This window comes from Salvelinus namaycush, chromosome 31, assembly GCF_016432855.1.
Source record: "Salvelinus namaycush isolate Seneca chromosome 31, SaNama_1.0, whole genome shotgun sequence".
Lineage (NCBI taxonomy): Eukaryota > Metazoa > Chordata > Actinopteri > Salmoniformes > Salmonidae > Salvelinus > Salvelinus namaycush.
The window spans coordinates 46,600,902-46,628,566 of record NC_052337.1 but is presented as its reverse complement, the minus strand read 5'-3'; the positions used below and the strand labels follow the sequence as shown (position 1 = coordinate 46,628,566).

General features: G+C 40.2%; 1 protein-coding gene across 1 annotated transcript; it reads right to left on the bottom strand.

Annotated features, from left to right (window-relative positions):
* Positions 1-1,636: 1,636 nt before the first annotated feature.
* Positions 1,637-26,685, bottom strand: LOC120025746 (protein ERGIC-53-like). The gene is made up of 13 exons (XM_038970353.1): positions 26,447-26,685; positions 24,706-24,860; positions 23,182-23,289; positions 22,832-22,893; positions 22,185-22,284; positions 21,834-21,957; positions 21,194-21,252; positions 20,837-20,969; positions 18,543-18,727; positions 14,157-14,227; positions 2,532-2,691; positions 2,286-2,413; positions 1,637-2,166 (listed from the first exon to the last, which is right to left on the bottom strand). Exons 1-13 carry the CDS (start codon positions 26,652-26,654, stop codon positions 2,130-2,132), a joined length of 1,530 nt encoding a protein of 509 aa, XP_038826281.1. The 5' UTR covers positions 26,655-26,685; the 3' UTR covers positions 1,637-2,129.
* Between the last annotated feature and the right edge of the window lie 980 nt (positions 26,686-27,665).

The window sequence follows — 27,665 nt, the reverse complement described above, 5'->3', positions numbered from 1 at the left end:
ATCTGTATTGTACTCCACACGGCCCTTTCCCACCTGGACAAACGAAACACCTACATGAGAATGCTATTCATTGACTACAGCTCAGCGTTCAACACCATAGTACCCTCAAAGCTCATCACTAAGCTAAGGATCCTGGGACTAAACACCTCCCTCTGCAACTGGTTCCTGGACTTCCTGACGGTCCGCCCCTAGGTGGTGATGGTAGGTAGCAACACGTCTGCCACACTGATCCTCAACACTGTTCTATCTTGCCGGTGCAGCGTATATCCCACTAGCTGAATATCCATGTCGTCATTCAGCCACAATTCCGTGAAACATAGGATATTAGTTTTTGATGTCCCATTGGTAGGATATTCGTGATCATACCTCGTCCAATGATTGCGCGTTGGCGAGTAGTATTGACGGTAACGGCAGCTTTCCCAGTTGCCTTCGCCGAGTCCTGACCAGGCATCCGGCTCTTTGTCCTCTGTACCTGCGTCGCTTCCTCTTGCAAATAACGGGGATGTTGGTCCTGTGGGGTGTTTGGAGAATGTCTTGTGCGTCGTCTTTGTTGTAGATAAAATCTTTGTCTAATCCGAGGCGAGTGATCGCTGTCCTGATATCCAGAAGCTCTTTTTTGCGTAAGATATGGTTGCAGAAACATTATGTACAAAATAAGTTACAAATAATGCGGAACAACAAATAGCACAATTGGTTGGGCGCCAGTAAAACTGCTGCCATTTCTCCCGGCGCCATTTTAACCGGTATGGTTAGGGGGTTAGTGAAGGCAGGTCATTTTTTACCCTTAGAACAAGGGGAGTATACAGAATGTTAAGACTACACAAGGGTGAATTTGTATGACTGATATGCAATAATCTGTATGCCTACCGATCAGTGTTGACTCAAATACAATTTTGGCAATTATTTACATAAAGGGACATCACTATCCAATCTATGTTGATACATTGCCAAGTGGTATCGTTACAGCTGAAGGACAACATTTGCTTTCAGGAGTGCATTACAACAGTAATTAGAGATATTGGTCGTAGAGTCAATTACACCATGTAAATTTAAAGTCAAATTTTTTTTGAATAAGTTAGCGAGTGGAATCATTGACCCTGCTTCGTGACAAACCCCTGGTCTCAGATCCAAGCGAAAATCAATGACATTTCCAAGTCTCCCTTGTAAAAGACATCCCTTGTATTCTGACAATTGGACTTCCTGGATAAATAATAAATAATATGGGCCCCAATATCCAATACCTAGACGACATACAAGTGTTGTTCTCTTATAACTAAGGTTGAGCATGTGTCCAGCATGTTTTCTGTCCAGTCAGAGTATTATAGCTGGACACCAGCCTACCGTGCTTCACACTGTAGTCCCTTTCTCAGACCAATCCTTGACCAGACTAAGCACTAAGTCAAGCATTTAGCTAATGTCTCAGAGATCCTGATCAAAAGAGCCAGGATGATAACCTGGTCCCAGATGTGTTTGTGCCATCTTGCACCTTGTAAATGTCACATTTCGCGAGTGATAAGACAGCCAAAACAGATCTCTGACCATGCTACCAAGACTAAACTTTCAGGTAAAAATGGTACTAGTCGGCTACTTTTTAATAGATGAGCACCAATATGTAAACAAGACGACAAGAAAGAGAAAAGCTGCAAAATGTCAGTTTATTTTTTGTTTATGTAAATTGCTCGAGAAGAAAGGCAAAGTCAGACTTTTGGCATGTTACAACCACTCAAGAAAACAACCACTGGGTTTAATTCAACATAGTTCAGCATTAATACAAAATTGCGCATTTATTAAATTCACAGTTTTCCAAACTATGTGAATTGGCAGATAGTGGTTTGTTTGTCTTCTGGGGGTGGGCACTTGTCAAAAAAACATTTGAAAGATCAAATATCATCCAATGACTTGGCAAAATACTGTATAGAACATATTACATATTTGGAATCTTAACATTTCCCACACGCGCATTCATTCACATACCATGTTAAAAATATCAGATCAAATTCAAACTAAGACATTTAAAAAAAGAAACTTCTCAAACAAAATCTCATTTAAGTACAATAATTTACAACTTCAAAAACAGCTAAATGAACAGTCCCTCATTTACATATCATGATATCGATGATAATGTTTCCTCAAAAGAATTTCTTTGCTGCTGCTTCTTGTTGACTTCTGTAGGGGGAGAAGAAACAAGAAAATAAATTGAGGAGAGTGAATTGTGAGAAACAAAAATTCAACTACACTTTTGAATTATCAAAGCTAATAAAGTGAAAACAAGATCTCATTCTTACTTGTACATGATGTAGCTGAAGAACAGGACTGATTGGATGACCACAAAGACCAAGAAGTGAGTAGTACCCAGACAGGAAGGCATTTTAGGAGGGTCAGGGCATTTCTCTCCCTGATTTTCACTGGGGCTCTACATGCATTACAAAACAAAGAATAAAAACACAAATCCAATGCGCTTTCCAAATTAATTTGTTGAGACTGTTGTGGTTTTTACAGTGGTTTACTGTAAGATAAGTTATTAAACAGACCCCATTGCGTGTGATAAGGTGTTCGATGTTCCTCTTGACCACGTGTAGATGTTCCTGGATTTCGCTGAAGTGTTGCACCGTCTCATATGTCCCCATGCTCACTGGGTTGGCTTGGTGCTGAGTGGCGCCGATCTGCTTCAGAGACTCATGGAAAGAGTTTCTGAGGAGAAAAAAAAACAGTGTCAGGTATATCTGTTGAACACAGCTGATGCTGCAGTAGAAGATTGCATAGAATAAAAAAAATAAAAGATTTAGCCATTTTCTACATCTCATCTCACATCAGCACACCAGAAAGGAAGAACAGCATAGCCCAGGGTAAAATAACATCTGAAGTATGTGACAACATTAAACCAGAAATGGAATCGATAGGATTCCAGTTTGATACAGAATGAAGATAATTGAATATTTGTATATCTTTGTATACGTATATTATCCCAAATGAAGTATGTGTATTGAGTAAAAAAATTAATAATTCTGCCATGATTAAATGAAAGCTTGGAAATGATTCAATCTTTCCTATAAGGTAAGAAATGTTTGGCTTTTCCCTACATTATGATAGTGTGTGAAGACGTGAATGTGTGACCCAGACAGACAGACAAGTTTATCCATGATGACATGACAAAGATATTGGACCGTTGTCCGGGAACAATGCCCAGACCACTTACCCGGGTTAAAAATAGGAAGATGAGGCAGAGACGCTGGGCCAGCAGGTGACAACACACATTCCCGATTAGTGTACAGCACACACAGACCTATTTCATACATCCTTGCTCACTCACAAATGAGACATCTGTACAGATTTAACAAACTATTTTAGACAGCGAGAGGGTGACAGGAAAGTTGGTAGGAGAGATAGAAGGGCAAGAGGTCGGGATTCTAACCATCGCCAATACCGGCATATGATCTCTGAAGGCAGTGGCACAAATCGGTGTCACACTAGGCAACCCGGAAATTATTTTAAATGATAGTGTGGGCTTCCTGCAGTTTGTTTTATTAAGACCAGCCAAAAGTCCCCTCCAGAGCTAAGAAATGACTGCAAATGTACTGTAATGAACAATTTATAATCTTAATATTACAGGGAATTGTCCAAATTCATCTTTCAGATCTTCTATTTAGCTAACAAAGGGCAATTTATCCTTAAAGTTTTGATATAAAATCTACCATCCAATAAAAAAGGGCATGATTGCTAAATTAATCCCATGGAGTGATTCCATACAAAACCAGGTCAAAAAAGACTGATTTAGGAGATTTTCACAAAATTGAATACATAGAATGGTTCTTTTGAAGAATTGTAACATCTGCCCAAAATATCTAAAGACACTGAAGCAGCAAACTGTGAAAATTAATGTGTGTCATTCAAAACTTTTGGCCACGACTGTATAAAAAAAATGTATTTGTCAAATGTTTCCATATATTGTTGAACATAATATATTCTAATGGGCAAGTCACAGTTCGAGAGTGGGATCTCTGCTAGTTTAAAGTTAGACCATTTTATACAGAGAAATTGGCATAGAAGGCAAATGTAACAAACTACAGCCCTCATTTTACTTGTATCATTGCACATCCTGCAAAACACCAGCAGATATGATCCAATTTGGATTCAAAATGGTCGATAACTCTTAAATTAACAGAGATTCCACTCAGGAACTTTTATATGCTTGTACAGTATATTATGTTCAACAATATACAGTCGTGGCCAAAAGTTTTGAGAATGACACAAATAATAATTTTCAAAGTCTGCTGCCTCAGTGTCTTTAGATATTTGTCAGATGTAATTATACTTCAGTATTCCATAGTAACAAGTATGTCATTGACAATTACATGAAGTTGATGCAAAGACTCAATATTTGCAGTGTTGACCCTTTTTCCAAGACCTCTGCAATCCGCCCTGGCATGCTGTCAATTAACTTCTGGGCCACATCCTGACTGATGGCAGCCCATTCTTGCATAATCAATGCTTGGAGTTTGTCAGAATGTGTTTTTTTTGTCCACCCGCCTCTTGAGGACTGACCACAAGTTCTCAATGAGATTTAGGCCTGGGGAGTTTTTTGCCACGAACACAAAATATTGATGTTTTGTTCCCCGAGCCACTTAGTTATCACTTTTGCCTTATGGAAAGGTGCTCCATCATGCTGGAAAAGACATTGTTCGTCACCAAACTGTTCCTGGATGGTTGGGAGAAGTTGCTCTCGGAGGATGTGTTGGTACCATTCTTTATTCATGGCTGTGTTCTTAGGCAAAATTGTGAGTGAGCCCACTCCCTCGGCTGAGAAGCAACCCCACACGACTGGTCTCAGGATGCTTTACTGTTGGCATGACACAGGACTGATGGTAGCGCTCACCTTGTCTTCTCCAGACAAGCTTTTTTCCAGATGCCCCAAACAATCATAAAGGGGATTCATCAGAGAAAGTGACTTTACCCCAGTCCTCAGCAGTCCAATCCCTGTACCTTTTGCTGAATATCAGTCTGTCCCTGATGTTTTTCCTGGAGAGAAGTGGCTTCTTTGCTGCCCTTCTTGACAACAGGCCATCCTCCAAAAGTCTTCGCCTCACTGTGCGTGCAGATGCACTCATACCTGCCTGCTGCCATTCCTGAGCAAGCTCTGTACTGGTGGTGCCCCAATCCCGCAGCTGAATCAACTTTAGGAGACGGTCCTGGCGCTTGCTGGACCTTCTTGGGCGCCCTGAAGCCTTCTTCACAACAATTGAACCGCTCTCCTTGAAGTTCTTGATGATCCGATAAATGGTTGATTTAGGTGCAATCTTACTGGCAGCAATATCCTTGCCTGTGAAGCCCTTTTTGTGCAAAGCAATGATGATGGCACGTGTTTCCTTGCAGGTAACCATGGCTGACAGAGGAAGAACAATGATTCTAAGCACCACCTTCCTTTTGAAGCTTCCAGTCTTATTTGAACTCAATCAGCATGACAGAGCGATCTCCAGCCTTGTCCTCGTCAACACTCACACCTGTGTTAGAGAATCACTGACATGTCGGCTGGTCCTTTTGTGGCAGGGCTGAAATGCAGTGGAAATGTTTTTTTGGGATTCAGTTAATTTGCATGGGAAAGAGGGACTTTGATCAGATGAATTGCAATTTATTGCACTCTTCATAACATTCTAGAGTATATGCAAATTGCCATCATGAGGCAGACTTTGGAAATTAATATTTGTCATTCTCAACTTTTGGCCACGACTGTACAGAAAAAAAATTACAAATCCAAAATGGTGTTTTTTCAATATTCATGTTGATTTGTCAGTATTCAAAAGTAAAAATGTTTCTCTTAATCAAAATACTCATATTACAGTACAAGCGGTAAAGCGTCATGACAATAATTGCTGCTTTGTAGCACCTACAGATTAAACATTATGGAGTCAAAAAATTAGGCCTGAGTAAGACAAAAATGTCAAATATGCCAACTTAAAAAAACAAAAAACAATTCTCAATTCTGCTTTTAGATACAACTGCCAAACACACAAAAGTATGGAGACACCCCTTCAAATTAGTGGATTCGGCTATTTCAGTCACACCTGTTGCTGACAGGTGTATAAAACCGAGCACACAGCCATACAATCTCTATGGACAAACATTGGTAGTGCCTGACCTCACTAATGCTTGCGGCTGAATGGAAGCAAGACCCAACAGCAATGTTCCAACATGTAGTGGAAAGCCTTCCCAGAAGAGTGGAGGCTGTTATAGCAGAAAAGGGGGGACCAACTCCATATTAATGCCCATTTGGTCATGTAGTGTGTGCATGTACACAACCGGCTCAAACGTTTGGGGTCACTTAGAAAATGTCCTGGTTTTTGAAAGAAAAGCAATTTTTTTGTCCATTTAAAATAACATCAAATTTATCAGAAATACAGCTACAATAGTAATTTACAATATTAATGTCTACACTGTATTTCCGATCAATTTGATGTTATTTCAAAATGGACAGTGTCAAAAACAAGGACCCCAACATTTTTTACGGTAGTGTATGCATGGATGATGTACAGTTGAAGTCGGAAGTTTACATACACCTTAGCCAAATACATTTAAACTCAGTTTCACAATTACTGACATTTAATCCTAGTAAAAATTCCCTGTCTTAGGTCAGTTAGGATCACCACTTTATTTTAAGAATGTGAATCGTCAGAATAATAGTACAGAGAATGATATATTTCCGCTTTCATTTCTTTCATCACATTCCCAGTGGGTCAGAAGTTTACATACACTCAATTAGTATTTGGTAGCATTGCCTTTAAATTGTTTAACTTGGGTCAAACGTTTCAGGTAGCCTTTCACAAGCTTCACACAATAAGTTGGGTGAATTTTGGCCCATTCCTCCTGACAGAGCTGGTGTAACTGAGTCAGGTTTGTAGGCCTCCTTGCTCGCACACACTTTTTCAGTTCTGCCCACACATTCTATTGGATTGAGGTCAGGGCTTTGTGATGGCCACTCCAATACCTTGACTTTGTTGTCCTTAAGCCATTTTGCCACAACTTTGGAAGTATGCTTGGGGTCATTGTCCATTTGAAAGACCCATTTGCGACCAAGCTTTAACTTCCAGACTGATGTCTTGAGATGTTGCTTCAATATATCCACATCATATTCCATCTATTTTGTGAAGTGCACCAGTCCCTCCTGCAGCAAAGCACCCCACAACATGATGCTGCCACCCCCATGCTTCACGGTTGGGATGGTGTTCTTCGGCTTGCACTCCTCCCCCCTTTTCCTCCTAACATAACGATGGTCATTATGGCCAAACGGTTCTATTTTTGTTTCATCAGACCAGAAAGCATTTCTCCAAAAAGTACGATCTTTGTCCCCATGTGCAGTTGCAAACTGTAGTCTGGCTTTTTTATGGTGGTTTTAGAGCAGTGGCCTCTTCCTTGCTGAGCGGCTTTTCAGGTTATGTCGATATAGGACTTGTTTTACTATGGATATAGATACTTTTGTACCGGTTTCCTCTAGAATCTTCACAAGGTCCTTTGCTGTTGTTCTGGGATTGATTTGCACTTTTCGCACCAAAGTATGTTCATCTCTAGGAGGCAGAAAGCGTCTCCTTCCTGAGCGGTATGACGGCTGCGTGGTTCCATGGTGTTTATACTTGCGTACTATTGTTTGTACAGATGAACGTGGTACCTTCAGGCGTTTGGAAATTGCTCCCAAGGATGAACCAGACTTGTGGTCTACAATTTATTTTCTGAAGTCTTGGCTGATTTCTTTTGATTTTCCCATGATGTCCACAGGTACACCTCCAATTGACTCAAATTATGTCAATTAGTCTATCAGAAGCTTCTAAAGCCATGACCTAATTTTCTGGAATTTTCCAAGCTGTTTAAAAGGCACAGTCAACTTAGCGTATGTAAACTTCTGAACCACTGGAATTGTGATACAGTGATTTATAAGTGAAATAATCTGGAAACAATTGTTGGAAAAATTACTTGTGTCATGCACAAAGTAGATGTCCTAAACGACTTGCCCAAACTATAGTTTGTTAACAAGAAATTTGTGGAGTGTTTGAAACACTTAAGTTGGAGTCATTAAAACTAGTTAATGTAAACTTCCAACTTCAAATGCATGCATGGATGTATATCCTCCAAATGACAAATTGTTTAAATTTTATGGTTTAAATTTTGTGAAAAACCCTCCAAATCATGGTATTTTTTTGCCCTGGTTTCATATGGAATCACTCCATATTTTTAACCCAGACATACAGTATCTTAATCAGAAATACTTAAGTATCATCACATGCAACCTAGAAAGGTTAAAAACAGAAACATTTCTGTAAACTATTTATAAATAATACTACAACTATACATTTTTGCCCAGGGCAAGTTTGACTTGGAATCTCTCAAGTGGGATTTGTCAGTTTGCTGGTTAGGAGTTAAGCGTGTTAAAGGTTAACGCATAATTTGGCATTGTCTATTGAAACAATAATAGTTGTAATTAGTCTGTGGCATCTGTAAATGTGCAATCAAAATTTTCCATACTGAGAAAAACGATTGTTGTTACACCCTACACGCTTCAGAACTCTGCGGTCCTGTTTTATGAGCTTGTATGGCCTACCAATTCGTGGCTGAGCCGTTGTGGCTCCTAGACAGTACCACTTCACAATAATAGCCCTTAGTTGACCGGGGCAGGTCTAGCAGGGCAGAAATAGCCAAATCCACTCATTTTTAAGGGGTGTCCAGACAGTTTTGTCTAAAATAAATATCTGGCTTATAAACTATAATGTAGTAATACATAAACGTGACAATAATTGCTTGATTGAATCAGGGGATATAGGATTTTTACTTAGTCTCTGTAGCATAATTTGATTGACATAAATGTTTCCAAATACAGTATAGATGCACATCTGGCTTATAACCTCTTATGTATCCCTTAAGCGCGAATCCCGCTCGAATCCCGTTAACGGGATTGATTTGACAACATCCAGTGAAATTGTAGCGCGCCAAATACAAACTACAGAAATATCAATATTCAACCTTCAAAAATATAAGTGTAATACATCAAAATAAAGCTTAACTTCTTGTTAATCCAGCCGCTGTGTCAGATTTCAAAAAGGCTTTACAGCGAAAGCAAACCATGCAATTATCCGAGGACAGCGCCCCGCATACAAACACATGAAAAACATATTTCAACCAGGCAGGTGCGACAAGTCAGAAATAGCCATATAATAAATGCCTCATTTTTGCAACACAATGAATGGTTGTTTTGTTTGATAAATTCCTTCTTTATATCCCCAAAATGTCCATTTATTTGGCACGTTTGATTCAGAAATACACCGATTCCAACATGACTACAAAGTATCTAATAAGTTACCTGTAAACTTGGTCCAAACATTTCAAACAACGTTCCTAATCCAACCTCAGGTATCCTAAAATGTAAATAAACAACACAATTTAAGACGGAATAAACTGTTTCTAATACCAGATAAAAACATGAAGCGCGCTCCAGTTCACACGCAACTAAAGCCCTTCAGAGTGACACCTACAAAGAACAGCCCTACTTCTTCATTTCTCAAAAGAAAAACATCAAACAATTTCTAAAGACTTGATATCTAGTGGAAGCCATAGGAACTGCAATCTGGGCCCTAATAAATCAGGTATCCCATAGAAACTGCCTGCCAAATCAGTTCTGTTATACTCACAGACATTATTCTAACAGTTTTAGAAACTTCAGAGTGTTTTCTATCCAAATCTACTATTTATATGCATATCCTAGCTTCTGGGCCTGAGTAGCAGGCATTTTACTTTGGGCACACTTTTCATCCGGACGTGAAAAATACTTGTAAGGGCTCATCGTGATAAATTATGCTACAGAAACTGATTGACATAAATGTTTACAAATATAGTATAGATGCACATCTGGCCTATAATCTATAATGCAGTAACAGGTGATTGAGCTGTTTTAGATCATAATCTACCTGAATATAACCTCTTTAAATTTGTGACCCCTTTCTATAGACAATAATTATATGACTTTGTCTTACTGTAGTCTGTTAAATTATGTTCTCTGATCTGAGAAGGGCTTTTTCATAAATGGGTCACTTCGATGAGATAAAGATTACATGCATGGTTTAATAAATGTTCACTTACTTTCTCAAGGGAGATTTTCTTCGTTTGTAATTTTGAGAAACAAATTAGATTTTGTTTATACAAACGTCTTATACTGTATGACTGTCCCTCAGCTCTGTGCCATGTGGCCCTGGGATGGCTAGAAGAAAAGGCCACATCTTAGCACCATTTGTCCTCAAAGTATTAGACATCAGTCTTTTAAATACATCCTTCATACACAGATATAAAACACAGGCTCCTTCTGATTGCTTTTTTGATGTTGCAGTTCCCTCGAGAGCTTGATACTTATAGCCTTCCAATTGCTTTCATTTGTCAGTCTTTTTGGCTTTATAATCATCTTAAATTGCGTAAAAAGGACATACCCCTCCGAATAACAGAGGTAGCTAAAGAATAGGGACAGTTTCAAGTAAGCAGTAACACTCCCAAATGTAGAGTATGGAGCTAAGTGTTCACTGATTTACACAAAATACCCTATAATGTCTAAGTCTAATTTTTTTTTTTTTTGGGGGGGGGGGGGGGGGGGTGTTTTAATTAATTAAAAATGAAAAAATGAAATATATTGAGTCAATACATATTCAAACGCTTTTATGGCAAGCCTAAATAAGTTCAGGAGTAGAAATTTGCTTAGCAGATCACATAAGTTGTATGGACTCAGTGTGTGCAATATTAGTGGTTAACATGATTTTTTGAATGACTGCTGTATGATTGTACCAAACACATTCAGATAATTGTAAGGTTCCTCAGTCAAGTAGTGAATATCAAGCACAGATTCAACCAACAAAAAAAAAAAAACCTGGAAGGTTTCCCAATGCTTTGAAAAGAAGGGCACCGATTGGTAGATGGGTGAAAATAAACAAAAGCAGACAATGAATATCTGTTTGAGCATGTTAAAGTGATTAATTAGGCTTTGGATGGTGTACCAACACACTCAGTCACTAAAAAGATTGTCAACTGACCGAGGAAGGGAACCACTCAGGGATTTCACCATGAGGGCAACTGTGAATTTAAAACAGTTACAACAATTAATGGCTGTGATATGTGAAAACTATGCATGGATCAACAACATTGTAGTTACTCAACAATACTAACCTAAATGAGTAAAAAGGAAACCTTTACCGAATAAAATATTCAAAAACATGCATCCTGTTTGCAACAACAATAAAGTAGTACTGCACAAAATGTGACAAAGAAATGTACTTTTTGTCCTGAATACAAAGTGTTATGTTTGGGCCAAATCCAACACAACACATGACTGAGTACCACTTCTTATTTTCAAGCATGGTGGTGGCTGCATCATATGGGTTTGCTCGTCATCAGCAAGGACTATATAGAGTTTATTCAGGGTAAAAAAATAAAACAGAATGGAGCTAAGCACAGGCAAAATCCTAGAGGGAAACCTGATTCAGTCTGCTTTTCATTTAATGTGTGCTCTGGGCATTCGTAAACTCAGAACCTTGTCAGATTGTCCGTTCGTAAATGCAGGGAGTTCAGAGCGCACACTGGACGCTCTGGTCTAGGAGTAGGGTTGATTTGAGTGTTCTGACCGCACAACAGCAGTCAAGCACCCAAGCTAAGGTTGACTAGCTTGCCAGCTACTTCAGACAAAAATTTGAGAAAAGCTCACTGACCATTTTACTTGGCCTAGCAGAGCTGGTTAGGCTGTTACGTAATCCTCTGAAATCAGAGTAGATAGCCAGAGGGAATTTACCAGATACGTCTAGACAGTTGTCGCAGTGACATCATTAACATTCTATTGAAATGGTTACTTGCATAGTGGATTATTTTGTTTAGACATGTAGATAGCTAAACAATGAGCCATAATCCCAACTCATAATGTTACTACCCTGCATGAATCTGCAGGTAGCGAACCAACCAGGTTTAATGTTAGCTAGCTAACATTAGGCTATAACTAGCAATGCAAGTGGCTGAGATTCAAATAGTATTACCACACAGATCATACACGTAACGTTAACTAACCAGCCAGCTAACGTTAGGTATCTAGCTAACAGTACACTTTAACCTGAAATGAAAACGTCTGACATAATTAGAAATATGTATCTCGCTAGAATATCTTAACCGTATATATATGGATGGACACTTCTCCCTCTCTGCCATGGTTGGTTTCCCTCAACACCGTAACGGTTTTGCGCAAATAGATTTTGTCCCCCAACACCAAGCGCGATCCCGACACGCAGGTTAAAATACCAAAACAGACTTAACTAATTGTATTAGGGACTGGTCGAAAAGCCTTAAACATTCATGGTAATTTAGCTAGCTAGCTTGCAGTTGCTAGCTAATTTGTCCTATTTAGCTAGCTTGCTGTTGCTCGCTAATTTGTCTGGGATATAAACGTTGAGTTGTTATTTTACCTGAAATGCACAAGGTCCTCTACTCCGACAATTAATCCACACATAAAACGGTCAAACGAATCGTTTCTAGTCATCTCTCCTTCCAGGCTTTTTCTTCTTTGGACTTTATATGGCGATTGGCATCTCAGTTACCACGACGAACGACCGAACTCAGTTCATCTTTCAACCACCCACGTGGGTATAACCAATGAGGAGATGGCACTTGGGTATCTGCTTCTATAAACCAATGAGGAGATGGGAGAGGCAGGACTTGCACCGCGATCAGCGTCACAAATAGAACCGACTTCAATTTTAGTCCCTGGCAACGCAGACGCTCGCGAGCAGTGTAATAATTGAATAACATGTATGTTTACTTTTTTTTTTTGCAAAGCACGCGACAGGCGGTCTGGTCAGCATGTTAGTTCGAAGATGTAATTCGGAGACAGGTGTTTTATACATCTCCCTCTGCATATTTGCAATCAACACGCCAGCATTTTCTCCATCTCCTTAGCTATCATACTCTAATTCCACTGATTTCAAAACTCGGTTCTCCAGAAAGTGGAGAGCAACACTTATGCAGTTCTACTACGTGATATCTTTAAAAAAAAGCTGTGTTAGGTAATCCTTTCTACACATACTGACCAGCTCATGTTATAGACAGAAGCAGCTACTTGGCAGACCAATCCAAACTCATCTCGGCATGTCCAGCCCACTCATTATCTTAGCCAATCATGGCTAGTGGGAAGGTTGCTGACTTTTTTTCGTGGCTAAACCGACTAGGCTCGTAATTTAACAATTATTTAGAATTACAGATGACATACGACTTTGTTATTAATTGCTTTAGAATTACTATACATTTGGAGAATAATGAATGCAATAAGAACATTTAAATGTAATGTATAATTCACCTTAGAATAGCACATGCTTCTGTCCGGTGATTTTATATGCTTCAGAATGTATTTCACGTTTTTTGGGGGCGAGAAATACCTGGTTACCCGGAAGAAAATAGATTGTTCTTGGGATGGAGAATTTGTAAAATACCAGGGAAATATTAAACCGTAGTGAATAGTTATTTAATTAAGATATATTAGTGTCTTATGTTCCATTAACCCCCCAAAAAATGCTCTTCCACAGTATGTTGTGTAGATTACAATTAAATCCATTTTAAATTACACCTTTTCCACAACAAAATGTGTAAAAAGTCCAGGGGTGCATTCAGATCCCTTGACTTTTTCCACAATTTGTTACGTTACAGCCTTATTCTAAAACGGATTACATCATTTCCCCCCCTCAATCTACACACAATGCCCGATAATGTGAAAACAATGAAAACAGGTTCGTAGAAAATTGCTAATTTATTACAAATAAAAAAATAGAAATACCTTATTTACATAAGTATTCAGACCCATTGTTATGAGACTCGAAATCGAGCTCAGACGCATCCTGTTTCCATTGATCATCCTTGATGTTTATACAACTTGATTGGAGTCTGTGGTAAATTCACACACCAGTCTATATAAGGTCCCACATTTGACAGTGCACTACAGAGCAAAAACCAAGCAACGAGGTCAAAGGAATTGTCCTAGAGTTCCGAGACAGGATTGTGTCGAGGCACAGATCTGGGGAAGGGTACCAAAACATTTCTGCCACATTGAAGGTGATAAACAAATACAGAGAAAGAAAACAAACAATGGTTATTGCTACTGCACTTACTTCAACTCGTTCAGGTTTCTCAGTATCTCCTGTTGTGTTGCGACCACTGCACCCATTTCTTGACTAGGAGCCTAAAGATAAATTAAATTAATTAATGTTTTATACCTAAGGATAAATTACTGAAAGATGTTTGAGTAAAGGCATCTTTACTTTTTAGTAATAAAACTGGCATACATACAGTGCATTCAGAAAGTATTCATACCCCTTGACTTTTCACATTTTGTTTTAAAATGTATTAACATGTATCAATTAATTAAATTGAGGTGTGTAGGCCAGTGACCAAACATACCCACCACCCCATAATGTCAAAGTAGAATTATGTTTTTACAAATGAATAAAAAAGGAAATGCTAAAATGTGGAAGCAGCATATGATTGAAAGTGAGATTATGTAGTCTGAAGCTCGTTAGCTTCTTACCTAAACCTATGGCACAAAAGGTCAGGAAACATTTTATTTTACCTTTATTTAACCAGGTAGGCCAGTTGAGAACAAGTTCTCATTTACAACTGCGACCTATACAGTGTGTGCAAATGTAAGATTAGGGAGGTAAGGCAATAAATATGCTATAGTGGCGAAATAATTACAATTTAGCAACTAAACACTGGAGTGATAGATGTGCAGAAGATGAACGTGCAAGTAGAGATACCGGGGTGCAAGGGAGCAAAAAAATAAATAACAATATGGGGATGAGGTAGTTGGATGGGCTATTTACAGATGGGTTATGTACAGGTGCAATGATCGGTAAGCTGTTCTGACAGCTGATGCTTAAAGTTAGTGAGGGAGATATGAGTCTCCAGCTTCAGTGATTTTTGCAATTCGTTCTAGTCATTGGCAGCAGAGAACAGGAAGGCAGCTAAAAAGGGGTGTTGGCTTTGGGGATGACAAGGGAAATATACCTGCTGGAGAGCATTCTACGGGTGGGTGCTGCTATGGTGACCAGTGAGCTGAGATAAGGCGGGGCTTAAACCTAGCAGAGACTTATAGATGACCTGGAGTGAATTCTGGGCTGGGACCGACAGGTAAACAAAATGAGGTACCGTGTTATTGAAACAGTCCAGGGGGCATCAGCTGTGTAGCCGAGTGCACATAGGGTCAAAAGAGCAGCAATAGGCGAGTCAGGGTGCTGTTCGGTAGTCACTACTACGCTAGGCGAGCAGGGGACACAGCGTTCAGAAAAGCTAGTGGGCCGGGGATAGTAGCTGGTTCTACGGCAACATCGTAACAGAATAGCCAGTTGAGACCACATCGGGCGATCACGTCGGCAGTCCATTCATGATGGATCGGCGGGGCTCTGTGTCGACAATAAAGGGTCCAGGCCATTTGGCAAAGAAGGTATAGTAGCCCTAGAATTAGCTGGTATATGGGCCTAGCTCGAGGCTAGCTCAAGACCAGCTGGTGCATGCTTTGGGACAGAAGTGTTAGCTAACAGTAGCCACTCGTTTGCAGCTAGCTAACTGCGATGATCCGGAGTAATGATCCAGAGCGGCAGGAATCCGGTGATATGGTAGAGAGAAGCAGTCCGATATGCTCTGGGTTGATATCGCGCTGTGCAGATTGGCAGGTGTTGTCCGAGCTAAGGCTAGCTGATGACGGGGAAAAAAGGTGAGGACCGCTAACCGTGGTTAACAAAGACTAGTAGCTGGCTAGCTCCTGATGGAAGTTCCAGTTATAAGGAAGAAAAATCCAAAATCCGTAGCACATTGGGTGAGGCGGGTTGCAGGAAAGTATATTTAGTTTGTAGATAGAAAGTGAGATTAAGATGTATACGAAAAAGACTGGCTATTTACACAGGAAAAGACCAAAGACAAAGACCGATACACACGTTCTACTGCAGCGCCATCTTGGAAAACAACCCTATTTTGACCCTAAGCCTAAATAAGTTCAGGAGTAAAAATGTGCTTAACCTCTTGGGTAGGGGGCAGTATTTTCACGTCCGGATGAAAAGCGTGCCCAAAGTAAACTGCCTGTTACTCAGGCCCAGAAGCTAGGATATGCATATAATTGGTAGATTTGGATAGAAAACACTAAAGTTTCTAAAACTGTTAAAAGTATGTCTGTGAGTATAACAGAACTGATATGGCAGGCAAAACCCCGAGGACAAACCATACAGCGGTTTAACTGGACAGGTTCCACTCAGAACAGGCCTCGCCATGGTCGACCAAAGAAGTTGAGTGGACGTGCTCAGCGTCATATCCAGAGGTTTTCTTTGGGAAATAGACTTATGAGTGCTGCCAGCATTGCTGCAGAGGTTGAAGGGGTGGGGGGTCAGCCTGTCAGTGCTCAGACCATACGCCGTACACTGCATCAAATTGGTCTGCATGTCTGTCGTCCCAGGAGGAAGCCTCTTCTAAAGATGATGCACAAGAAAGCCCGCAAACAGTTTGCTGAAGACAAGCAGACTAAGGACATGGATTACTGGAACCATGTCCTGTGGTCTGATGTGACCAAGATAAACTTATTTGGTTCAGATGGTGTCAAGCGTGTGTGGCGGCAACCAGGTGAGGAGTACAAAGACAAGTGTGTCTTGCCTACAGTCAATCATGATGGTGGGAGTGTCATGGTCTGGGGCTGCATGAGTGCTGCCGGCACTGGAGAGCTAGAGTTCATTGAGGGAACCATGAATGCCAACATGTACTGTGACATACTGAAGCAGAGCATGATCCCCTTCCTTCGGAGACTGGGCCGCAGGGTAGTATTCCAACATGATAACGACCCCAAACACACCTCCAAGACGACCACTGCCTTGCTAAAGAAGCGGAGGGTAAAGGTGATGGACTGGCCAAGCATGTCTCCAGACCTAAACCCTATTGAGCATCTGTGGGGCATCCTCAAACGGAAGGTGGAGGAGTGCAAGGTCTCTAACATCCACCAGCTCCGTGATGTCGTCATGGAGGAGTGGAAGAGGACTCCAGTGGCAACCTGTGAAGCTCTGGTGAACTCCATGCCCAAGAGGGTTAAGGCAGTGCTGGAAAATGGTGGCCACACAAAATATTGACACTTTAGGCCCAATTTGGACATTTTCACTTAGGGCTGTACTCACTTTTGTTGCCAGCGGTTTAGACATTAATGGCTGTGTGTTGAGTTATTTTGAGGGCACAGCAAATTTACACTGTTATACAAGCTGTACACTCACTACTTTACATTGTAGCAAAGTGTCATTTTTTCAGTGTTGTCACATGAAAAGATCTACTCAAATATTTACAAAAATGTGAGGGGTGTACTCACTTTTGTGATATACTGTATATATATATACAGTATATTTCCCTTTGGGCATGGTGAAGAAGTTAATTACACTTTGGATGGCGTATCAATACACCAAGTCACTACAAAGTCTAGGTCCAAGAGGCTTCTAAACAGCTTCTACCCCCAAGCCATAAGACTCCTCTTCAAATGGCTACCCAGACTATTTGCACAAGGCACTAAAGTAATACTGCAAAAAATGCAGAAAATGAGTAGCACTTTTTTTCCTGAATACAAAGTGCTTTCTTTGGGGCACATCCAATACAACACATTACCGAGTATCACTCTCCATATTTTCAAGCTTAGTGGTGGCTGCATCATGATCTAAGAACAGGTAAAATCCTAGAGGAAAACCTTGTACAGGAGTTACTTACCAACAAGACAGTGCATGTTCCTGAATTAGTTTTGCCTTAAATCTGCTTGAAAATCTAAGACCTGAAAATGGTTGCAATGATCAACAACTAAATGTTGTACAATCCAGGTGTGTAAAGCGCTTAGATACTTACCCAAAGAGAGTCACATGTAATCACTGCCAAAAGTGATTCTAACATGTATTGACTCAGGGGTTCAATACTTATATAATCAAAAAACATATTCGTGTTTTATTTTTCATGCACATTATTTTAAATGCTAGAATTTTCCCTCCACTTTTACATTAGAGTATTTTGTGTAGATCGTTAACAGAAAATAATTTTTAATCCCACTTTGTAACAAAATTTGGAAGAAGTCGAGGGTTGTGAATAGTTTCTATGGCACTGTATGTCCATGGCCCGTGCTTGACTTGGGCAGGAGCTAACTGGAGCAGAGTACCAGCACCTCAAGATTTTTACTGCTCGAGTTCCTGCACCTTTTATAGAAAATTAGCACAATAGTATTTCCTGCAGAGTACCTGCACCTAAATAAACAGGACCGGCACACAACATTATTACCAGCACCTATTTCAGTTCAAGTCTAGCAAAGTTAATGACTATATTGAGGTCAACAAAACAGAGTAAACGTCTGAGGTTAGTGGCATAGTCTGCAGTGGTATTAATGAATGAAACCTTCCCTCCTTGATGCAATGCCTCAGAGCAGTAGGTAGTTGTAATTGTGTGCGTAATGTAAATGTTTGTGCGCGCGAGTGTACGTGTACACTTAAACTTCCTACCTGTCCCACCAACTCCCCTTGGCGTTTGGATATCTCGTCTGTAACCACAGATACATAGCGGTTCTGTTCGTCGAGGATCATGGCCATCTGACGGTGAAGCTGTTTGATCTCCAGGTGGATCTGGCTCTGACCCTCAAACACCTGACGGATATCCCTGTCGTTGACACTCTCGTACATGTCCTCGACTTAACACAGAACAGGACACACCTGTTGCATCAAGTTCTAGCATCTAGACAGCATAGCATCCATTGGTAGCATCTAGTATGTACAAAGTAGCCAATAACCTGCATTAGACTTAATTTGTTTTCTGTTATTGATATTTAAATTGTGCTGACCAACTGCGTAAACTATAGGCCATAGAGTCACACACACGCAGTTGAAGTCGGAAGTTTACATACACCTAGGTCGGAGTCATTAACTCGTTTTCAACCACTCCACACATTTCTTGTTAACAAACTAAAGTTTTGGCAAGTCGGTTAAGACATCTACTTTGTGCATGACACAAGTAATTTTTCCAACAATTGTTTACAGACAGATTATTTCACTTATAATTCATGGTATCACAAATCCAGTGGGTCAGAAGCTTACATACACTAAATTGACCGTGCCTTTAAACAGGTCGGAAAATTCCAGAAAATGATGTCATGGCTTTAGAAGCTTCTGATAGGCAAATTGACATTGTTTGAGTCAATTGGAGGTGTACCTGTGGATGTATTTCAAGGCCTACCTTCAAACTCAGTGCCTCTTTCCTTGGCATAATTGGAAAATCAAAAGAAATCAGCCAAGACCTCAGAAAAATAATTGTAGACCTCCACAAGTCTGGTTCATCCTTGGGAGCAATTTCAAAGCGCCTGAAGGTACCACGTTCATCTGTACAAACAATAGTATGCAAGTACAAACACCATGGGTCCACGCAGCCGTCTTTCCGCTCAGGAAGGAGACACGTTCTGTCTCCTAGAGATGAACGTACTTTAGTGCGAAAAGTGCAAATCAATCCCAAAACAACAGTAAAGGACCTTGTGAAGATGCTGGAGGAAACCGGTACAAACGTATCTATATCCACAGTAAAATGAGTCCTATATCGAAATAACCTGAAAGGCTGTTCAGCAAGGAAGAAACCACTGCTCCAAAACCGCCATAAAAAAAGCCAGACTACGGTTTGCAACTGCACATGGGGACAAAGATAGTCTGGTCTGATGAAACAAAAATAGAACTGTTTGTCCATAATGACAAACAGAGGAAGGGGGAGATGCTTGCAAGCCGAAGACACCATCCCAACCGTGAAGTACGGGTTGGCAGCATCATGTTGTGGGGGTGCTTTGCTGCAGGAGGGACTGGTGCACTTCACAAAATAGATGGCATCATGAGGGAGGAAAACTATTGAAGCAACATCTCAAGAAATCAGTCAAGAAGTTAAAGCTTGGTCGCAAATGGGTCTTCCAAATGGACAATGTTCCCAAGCAAACTTCCAAAGTTGTGGCAAAATGGCTCAAGGACAACAAAGACAAGGTATTGGATTGGCCATCACAAAGCCCTGACCTCAATCCTATAGAACATTTGTGGGCAGAACTGAAAAAGCGTGTGCGAGCAAGGAGGCCTACAAACCTGAATCAGTTACACGAGCTTTGTCAGGAGGAATGGGCCAAAATTCACCCAACTTATTGTGGGAAGCTTGTGGAAGGCTACCCGAAACGTTTGACCCAAATTAAACAATTTAAAGGCAATGCTACCAAATATTAATTGAGTGTATGTAAACTTCTGACCCACTGGGAATGTGACGAAAAAAACTAAAGCTGAAATAAATCACTCTGTACTATTATTGACATTTCACATTCTTAAAATAAAGTGGTGATCCTAACTGACACAAGACAGGGAATTTTTACTAGGATTAAATGTCAGGAATTGTGAAACTGAGTTTAAATGCATTTAGCTAAGGTGCATGTAAACTTCCGACTTCAACTGTGTGTGTGTGTGTATCTATATATATATATATCTATATCTATATATCTATATATCTATATATATATATATATATGCTCCCAGTAATTTATTGGGTAAACCACATTTCGGCATCAGTGTGTTCTTCACCCTGAAGGAGGCACTGATGCCGAAAATGTGGTGTTTTAACCAATAAATTACGGGGAGCTTATATAGTGTGTGTCTCTCTTTAGTTACATTTAATTGACCAAACTATTGAATAATAACATCAATATTAAATAATAAAGTATATTAGTCTAAATATAAAAAGTATAGCAAAAAAAAAAGCATAACACATTTTATTGAGTGGAACTAACTGGGTTCTCTCTGGACTTCCGGATGCTCCTTCTGATAGTCCTCTTTCTTTTTGTCCAGCTCCTGCTGAAAGTTCTCAAATTCCTCCTGGTACTTGTCCTGCTCCTCCTTGGGGATCTCTGCTTCAGGTGCAGGCTTCAATGGGACAGAAAACAACCACTCTGAACCCGCACCGTAGAGACTGAGGCCCCTTATTTACATCACGCTTTATCATACCCCTATTGAAATACCCACACAATTTCACTCAGATCTTCTTCCAATTAAATATTACTGGAGATTGGTATAACTAAGGACTGGGAGTGGTAGAAAATAAAACGAGTTACCAGCTCTGAGAGGTATAACTAAGAAAATCTAGTTACCAGTTCTTGGCCAGGTTCTGTTAGTCTGAACGTCAAGAAGGACAGGACATCATGGTCATCTGGAAGACGGGGGGAAAAATGCATTAAACATGAAGTATCATGATGTAACGTTAAGCAAGGGCGTCAATTGGGTATGGCAGTCGCCATATCCAAGTTCAACACCAACCCCTGAACAGGGAGGAAGGATGTTTTCCCGGCTGGGTGGCTTGAGGACTATGAAAAGGACATCGACACAGCTCTGCAGCGAACAGCAAAACTTCTCTCAAAAGATGGCTGTAGATGCCGTTTGACTTGACATGAAACTATACAAACCAAGGTGATAAAGGCTGGAGTCAATTTATGCTTTTGTTTGGCTGTTCTTTAAATTGCATGACTTTTTTTTTTTAATTGTGAAAAATGCAATAAATTAACTTTATAAAAATTCCTTGTCACTTTTCCATAACCTAGGTTTAGCTGACATTTAGCCTGACAATAATAATCCTAACGTGACATTAAGCTGTTAAATCAATGTTTACAGAAGAGTCAAATCTAATTAGACAGGAACGACAGACAAACTTGCTTTTGGCAAGTTTAATAATGCATTACAACCACATAATGCATTACACCTGCAGGCCTTAAGTAAATTGTTACCAAGTACCACCTGCTAGACCACCCGTGGCAGCTGAGATGCCAAAGTAGCCCTCCTGAGGAATGATCATGTTGTCCACCTTGGTACAGAACTCATAGTCATCCTTATCTGGCGTGAAACCATTGTTGATCAGCACCTAAGGGGACAGACGACAGCACGTCAATTAAGGCAATCAATTGAAATAAATTCCCAATATAAAAAGATTAGGCAATTTTTTTGTGCATAATGCAAAACTGTTCAGCATCCATGTCTCTTTTGATGTGGAGAAAAACAGTAAAAGGCAGAGATCAGAGTATAGACAGTGGTATCGATGAGTACAAGGGAGAGAGATTATTTGAGAACGTTGATTGAATATTGTCCTACCGTTAGTGTCTTCTTGTAGTATGTTATTTTGGCTCTGACAGGATAGGGTTTGTTACGAAAGTCTCTTAAGCATGTTCCCAGGGCTTGAGTCGTGCCATCACTGCAAAAAAAACATCCTGTTTAGACACTAAAACTGAACACTATATTATTATAGTAGTAGTACTTCATACAGTATATTTCAAGATAAATTAATTGATCCCCACAAGCATCGACAATAAGACAAAAGAACAAAGGCCAACGTCGATCCATATAAAGTATGAAATACACCTGCATGATAGCAGCACGAAAAGCAAGTGCAGAGGATAAAATGCTCCATATACAGTGTGGTCAAGCAAATAACATTTCCAAAAGTAAATGGTTTGGAGATTTGAGAAATGAAGGAAAACATTTCAAATGTAATTTACGCCTATTATTGTGAACTCCATTTTCAGCAGTGACAAAACAGAAGACAGTGTGAACTCTAAGACATGGGCCTAGATCAACCGTCACAGAGAAGTGATTTAAAGATTTCACTGTCAAGGGAGATTAGGAAGAGACAGGACTATAATCTCCAACCACAAATATACTGTCAAATATTTTCAAATCTTCTTCAAATTGTTTACGTTTTCCTTTTGTACTGTCAGTGAGGCAAGGAAATGTTGACTTACTTTGGGTGATCATAAACAAGTTTGCCATTGTTTCCCACCACCAGCACAGCAGGGTTATTTTTCTAAAACAAACAGTTAAACATTAATATACCTAATTTATGTTTTGAAGGTCATTTGGGTTTATTTTATCCAATCCCAGCATACGTCCTCAGACATAAGCATACCACTTGAAAGTATGAAAACAGTTTTGTTTCCAAGTGTGTATAGTATCAATCTATTATTCCTATCATATGCATTGTAGTAATTGAATATTAAAGGTATATTATATACACTTGACTTTACCTATGACTAAGTCAATGAATGCAGTATATTTTGTATTTTATGAATATATAATTAATATGACCACCAACCTTCCCATCGTTGTCAAAGGAATCAAAGAAGACGGCGATGCCGTTCCAGTTGTCAGCGGCTCCATAGACAGGACCATCTAGGCCTTGTGCGGTGGTGAACCATATCGCCTATTAGAGGGACAGACAGAAATTCAGACACGGAGAGACTGGAAGGTACAAAAATACTTGTTTAACTGTCTAAATAACTATATGGAACAGTAGAGCAGCAAAGTGTCAGACAGATAAACATACGGACAATAGATACAGTACGATGTAAAGTACAGTCAAAGCATAATGTAGGAATCGAACCCACGGACTTGGAGTTACTAGCGCCACACAGGGACAGGACCGACAGAGATAAACACGGTTATTAACCTGAAGTCTGAGCCCGTAGGTCAGTACAACTCCACATCCTCTACTAGCACAACAGCCACCATAATATAGGCCTATGTCTCAACGGACAGAAATAACCTTTTCACACCATCCTTTAGCAGTCTAGAAATAATTAATTAACTGTGGCAGAGGGTAGAAACCATACCACTATATTTGAAACCAGACCACTCAACTGCAAGTCTCGTATTTTTGAATACCTGGCTGTCCCGTCTTCAGTCAGCTGTTTGTCCCACAAAACATAATTCTAAATCTGGCTAGTTGTCTCCTCTTTCCTAATAGACGCTGTTTAATTAACCAGGCTTACGTTTACTTTACTGCTTTTGGGTAAAGTTTGTCGACTTAAATGAAGTTGATATATTTATTATTAAAATGTTTAGAACAGTTATTTAATTTTCATGATGGTCTACATCCATAAATGTCATTTACACAATTACTGTCCAGCCCTAGTGCTGGCCCTGATATTTAACTGGCTCTTTTCACATTGTCCCTTCTAGCATTGTTCCAGCAACTAAGGTGGATGCGTAACCAGGCCTGTAAAGTACAGCTTGATCAGCTCCAGCATGTAGTGTGAAAACGTCTAAAGCAGAGATGGGCACTGACTCTCAATTTACTGTTGAGCGTTAGAATCATTGAATACACAAGGTGCATTTCATTGTGCATCAGCAGTCACTTAATTAGCCCATGTCAGCAAAAAACATTTAGATTGGTAAGTTGGTCTAGTGGCCAGCTATGTAAACTCGTAGTAAGCATGATCGAACTACCGACCGGCGAGGGGCCCATTGATCATCAGTTACCATATTAAAAACTGCAAACATGTGCCTCCACCCTATGGAAAAATGTGTAGAATTGCAGGAAATGATCTGTAAAACTGCTAAATCTTCGCTCCACCCCATGGCAAAGTGTAGATTTGCAGGAAATAAAAATAAAAATAATCCAAAAACTTTCTCAAGTGTTTTTCTCTCTTGCTGTCACGAGGGAGGCCGCTAAATGTTTTGCTCGCAAGGTGGGGTATGGATGTGGGTACGCAGACCCACGAGCCACTGTGGCCTCATGAGTTTTGTTTTTTTGTGGTCCCCGACCCCCATCAGTTGCCCATCCCTGGTCTAGAGTCAAAGTGAATAGAAGCCATAGGAGGTGTTATTCAGTTCTTACCAGACCGTCGGCTCCCATCCTCCCCCGTCCAGATACACGAAAGGTCACCTCAGCCTCCCAGTGGTCAAAGTTGACCGTGTTTTTGGTCCAGACTGAGCCCTTCTGACTCCTGAGAGAGGGGGTGATACGGACCTGGTCGGCACTGGGGATGGCATCTGGAATACAAGGTTGATAGTTTAAAGGGTTGGGAGGGGTACATTCTAGTTAATGTTCAATTAATTCATACTGGCAAATCCTAACTGACAAAATTGTTTAGCTTCTCATGCATTCAAAAAGTTCCTGAATTTAAACTGTACAGAAACTGTGAAAACTCACTCTGTGAAGGTCCAGAAATACTTGTTTAACTGTATAGTGTAACTACATATGGAGAAACAGTAGCTTATTGGCCCAGGGCAAACAATTGACCAGGAGGTTAATTTTCTTACAAAGCTTGAGGTTAGGAACATAAATGTGTGTTCAGCCCATGTACACCTTAATACATGTGCTCCTGGGATTATGTCCAAGGCCCTCTGTCAGTAACATTAATATATCTGAAAGCTTCCTTGTGTTAGGCTTTATTGTCTAGCCAAGACAGATATGGCCTTGGAAAGGAGAAATATGGGTAATAGCAAGTAGCCTAGTGCAACCAGGCTTTGGCGTATGGACCTTTGCCTACACTTATTTTGGTGTGACCAAATTCTAAATGACAATTGTACATGTGTAGAGCCACATGCCATCTCACTACAGCCTATACTGATAAGAAAAGTGCACCATCGTAAAATGGACTCAAATCTGGGTGCGTCATCAGCTGGACCTTTGCGCAGTTTTTAGAGACACTGATTTGTTAAGCCTTTACGCTACACAAAACCACGCCAGACTAGGGGACAAGCAGGCCACTTCAATAGGTCAACGCTCGTCAACTTCAAAAAGCGCTCTCAAATATTAGGTATTGTGAAACCTGCCTGCTGTAGCATGTGGGTGGTTGTGTGTTGCGAGGAGAACTCCAAAACTAACAAGAGGAATGTTAACATTCCAGATTGATCTCTGTGTGCAAGTCATCCATGTTTCTTTGTGTGTAAGACTCGGTATCGTTGAAAGGAACCAACTGAACTATTAAGTGTCAGCTACAAAGAAATGTAGGCGGGCAGGTATACAGATGGTATACTTTGGGGTCGGGTGATTTAGCCAGCTGGCAGGCAAGCGTCTGAAACCCTACCTCTTCAAAGGGTATTTTAAAATACCCCTCCCCCCCTTTCTAGCTCTGACTTTACTGAGAACTAGAAACGTGTAGTTACTAAGCATGTGGTGTGGTTGTCCCACCTAGCTATCTATCTTAAGATGAATTCACTAAACTGTAAGTCACTCTGAATAAGAGTCGCATATTGCCTGACGGTGCATGTACCTTTCGCTTCTCCTGTTTCTCCACAGTATTCTAAAGCGGCTGGCTATTTAACGGCCATGACATGTTGAAACGAGTTTGATATCAGGCCACTGTTTAGAAACTGTAGCAAGCCAAGTCTGTACAGTCGAGAACTTCTCTACACAACAATGAACGGATCCCCCTGCAGAAGTTCTCTACAGCAGGCAGTAGCCGGATCGCTACAACGAACGTGTCAAATGTATCCCCTACATGCAAAATAGCTACAATCGCTGGCTAGAGTGGCAGAATCGCTATCGCAGCTGATTTTCCACTATACCTATTTATAGGTTATGATAATTGATAACGGTAAGCAACTGCCTAGCCAGTCAAACTGAAACTTACTTCCACTGTGCACCCAAAAAGGAATAATCCCGTCGGTTTGAGACAGGTGCGGTCCCTTGAAACTGTACTTGTATTCAAATCGACGGTGTGGAGCTTCTTCAGTCGATGCACCGGCAACGATATTATCGGCATTACTGTGGTGAAATGTTAAAGTTAATATTAATAAACAAGCATCAGCAGCCAGACACCTTCCTATGGACACCGCCATCTTTTGGTATCACTGCTTACGTAGCATTGAAACAGAGAGGATGACGGGAATGCCTGTTGAGCCAACAGGGCGCTTTCTTATTGGTTGAATCCTAGACACAGCCGAGTTGCGGCCACTGAGGTATTATATGAACGGTTGCAGCTTGCTTGTACTTCACAGAAAGCAACTGAATTACATTGTATCCTTAGATAAATTATACATTGTAGCCTGGTATGTGTCTGCATTTATTTCACAATGTAAACAACGATTCTGTTTCGCGATGTTTTTACAATGTAACCAGTCCTTTTTAATTTAGACGATTATTTAGACGATCAGGTTTCATCCAGTGTGATGTCTATTTTGTATTTATTTAATTTATTTACATTTTATTTTATTAGTGAATCATAAATTACAGAAAATACACACATCAAAATATAAATACAAAATTCAAGCAGAAAGAAAAACAAGGTCATAAAAAACAAACACATTCATCAGTAATAAGGTCCTCAATCAGCTTTCTGAATTACCCTAGAGCAGTGGTTCCAAAACTTTTTATAGTCCGCACCCCTTCAAACATTCAACCTCCCGCTGCGTACCCCCTGTGGGCAGCAGGGGCAGCGCACTCTCAAATGTTGTTTTTTGCCATCATTGTAAACCTGCGATAGATTTATTAACAACCCGGCTCGTGGGACGTGACAAAGAGCTCTTATAGGACCAGGGTACAAATAATAATATAATAATAATCAATAATTTTGCTCTTTATTTAGCCATCTTACATATAAAACCTTATTTGTTCATCAAAAATTGTGAATAACTCACCACAGGTTAATGAGAATGGTGTGCTTGAAGGGATGCACATAACTCTGCAATGTTGGGTTGTATTGGAGAGAGTCTCAGTCTTAAATCAATTTCCAAATGTAACGGATTTGAAATGGCTAGCTAGTTAGCGGGTACGCGCTAATAGCATTTCAATCAGTTACGTCACTTGCTCTGAAACCTAGAAGTAGTGTTTCCCCTTGCTCTGCAAGGGCC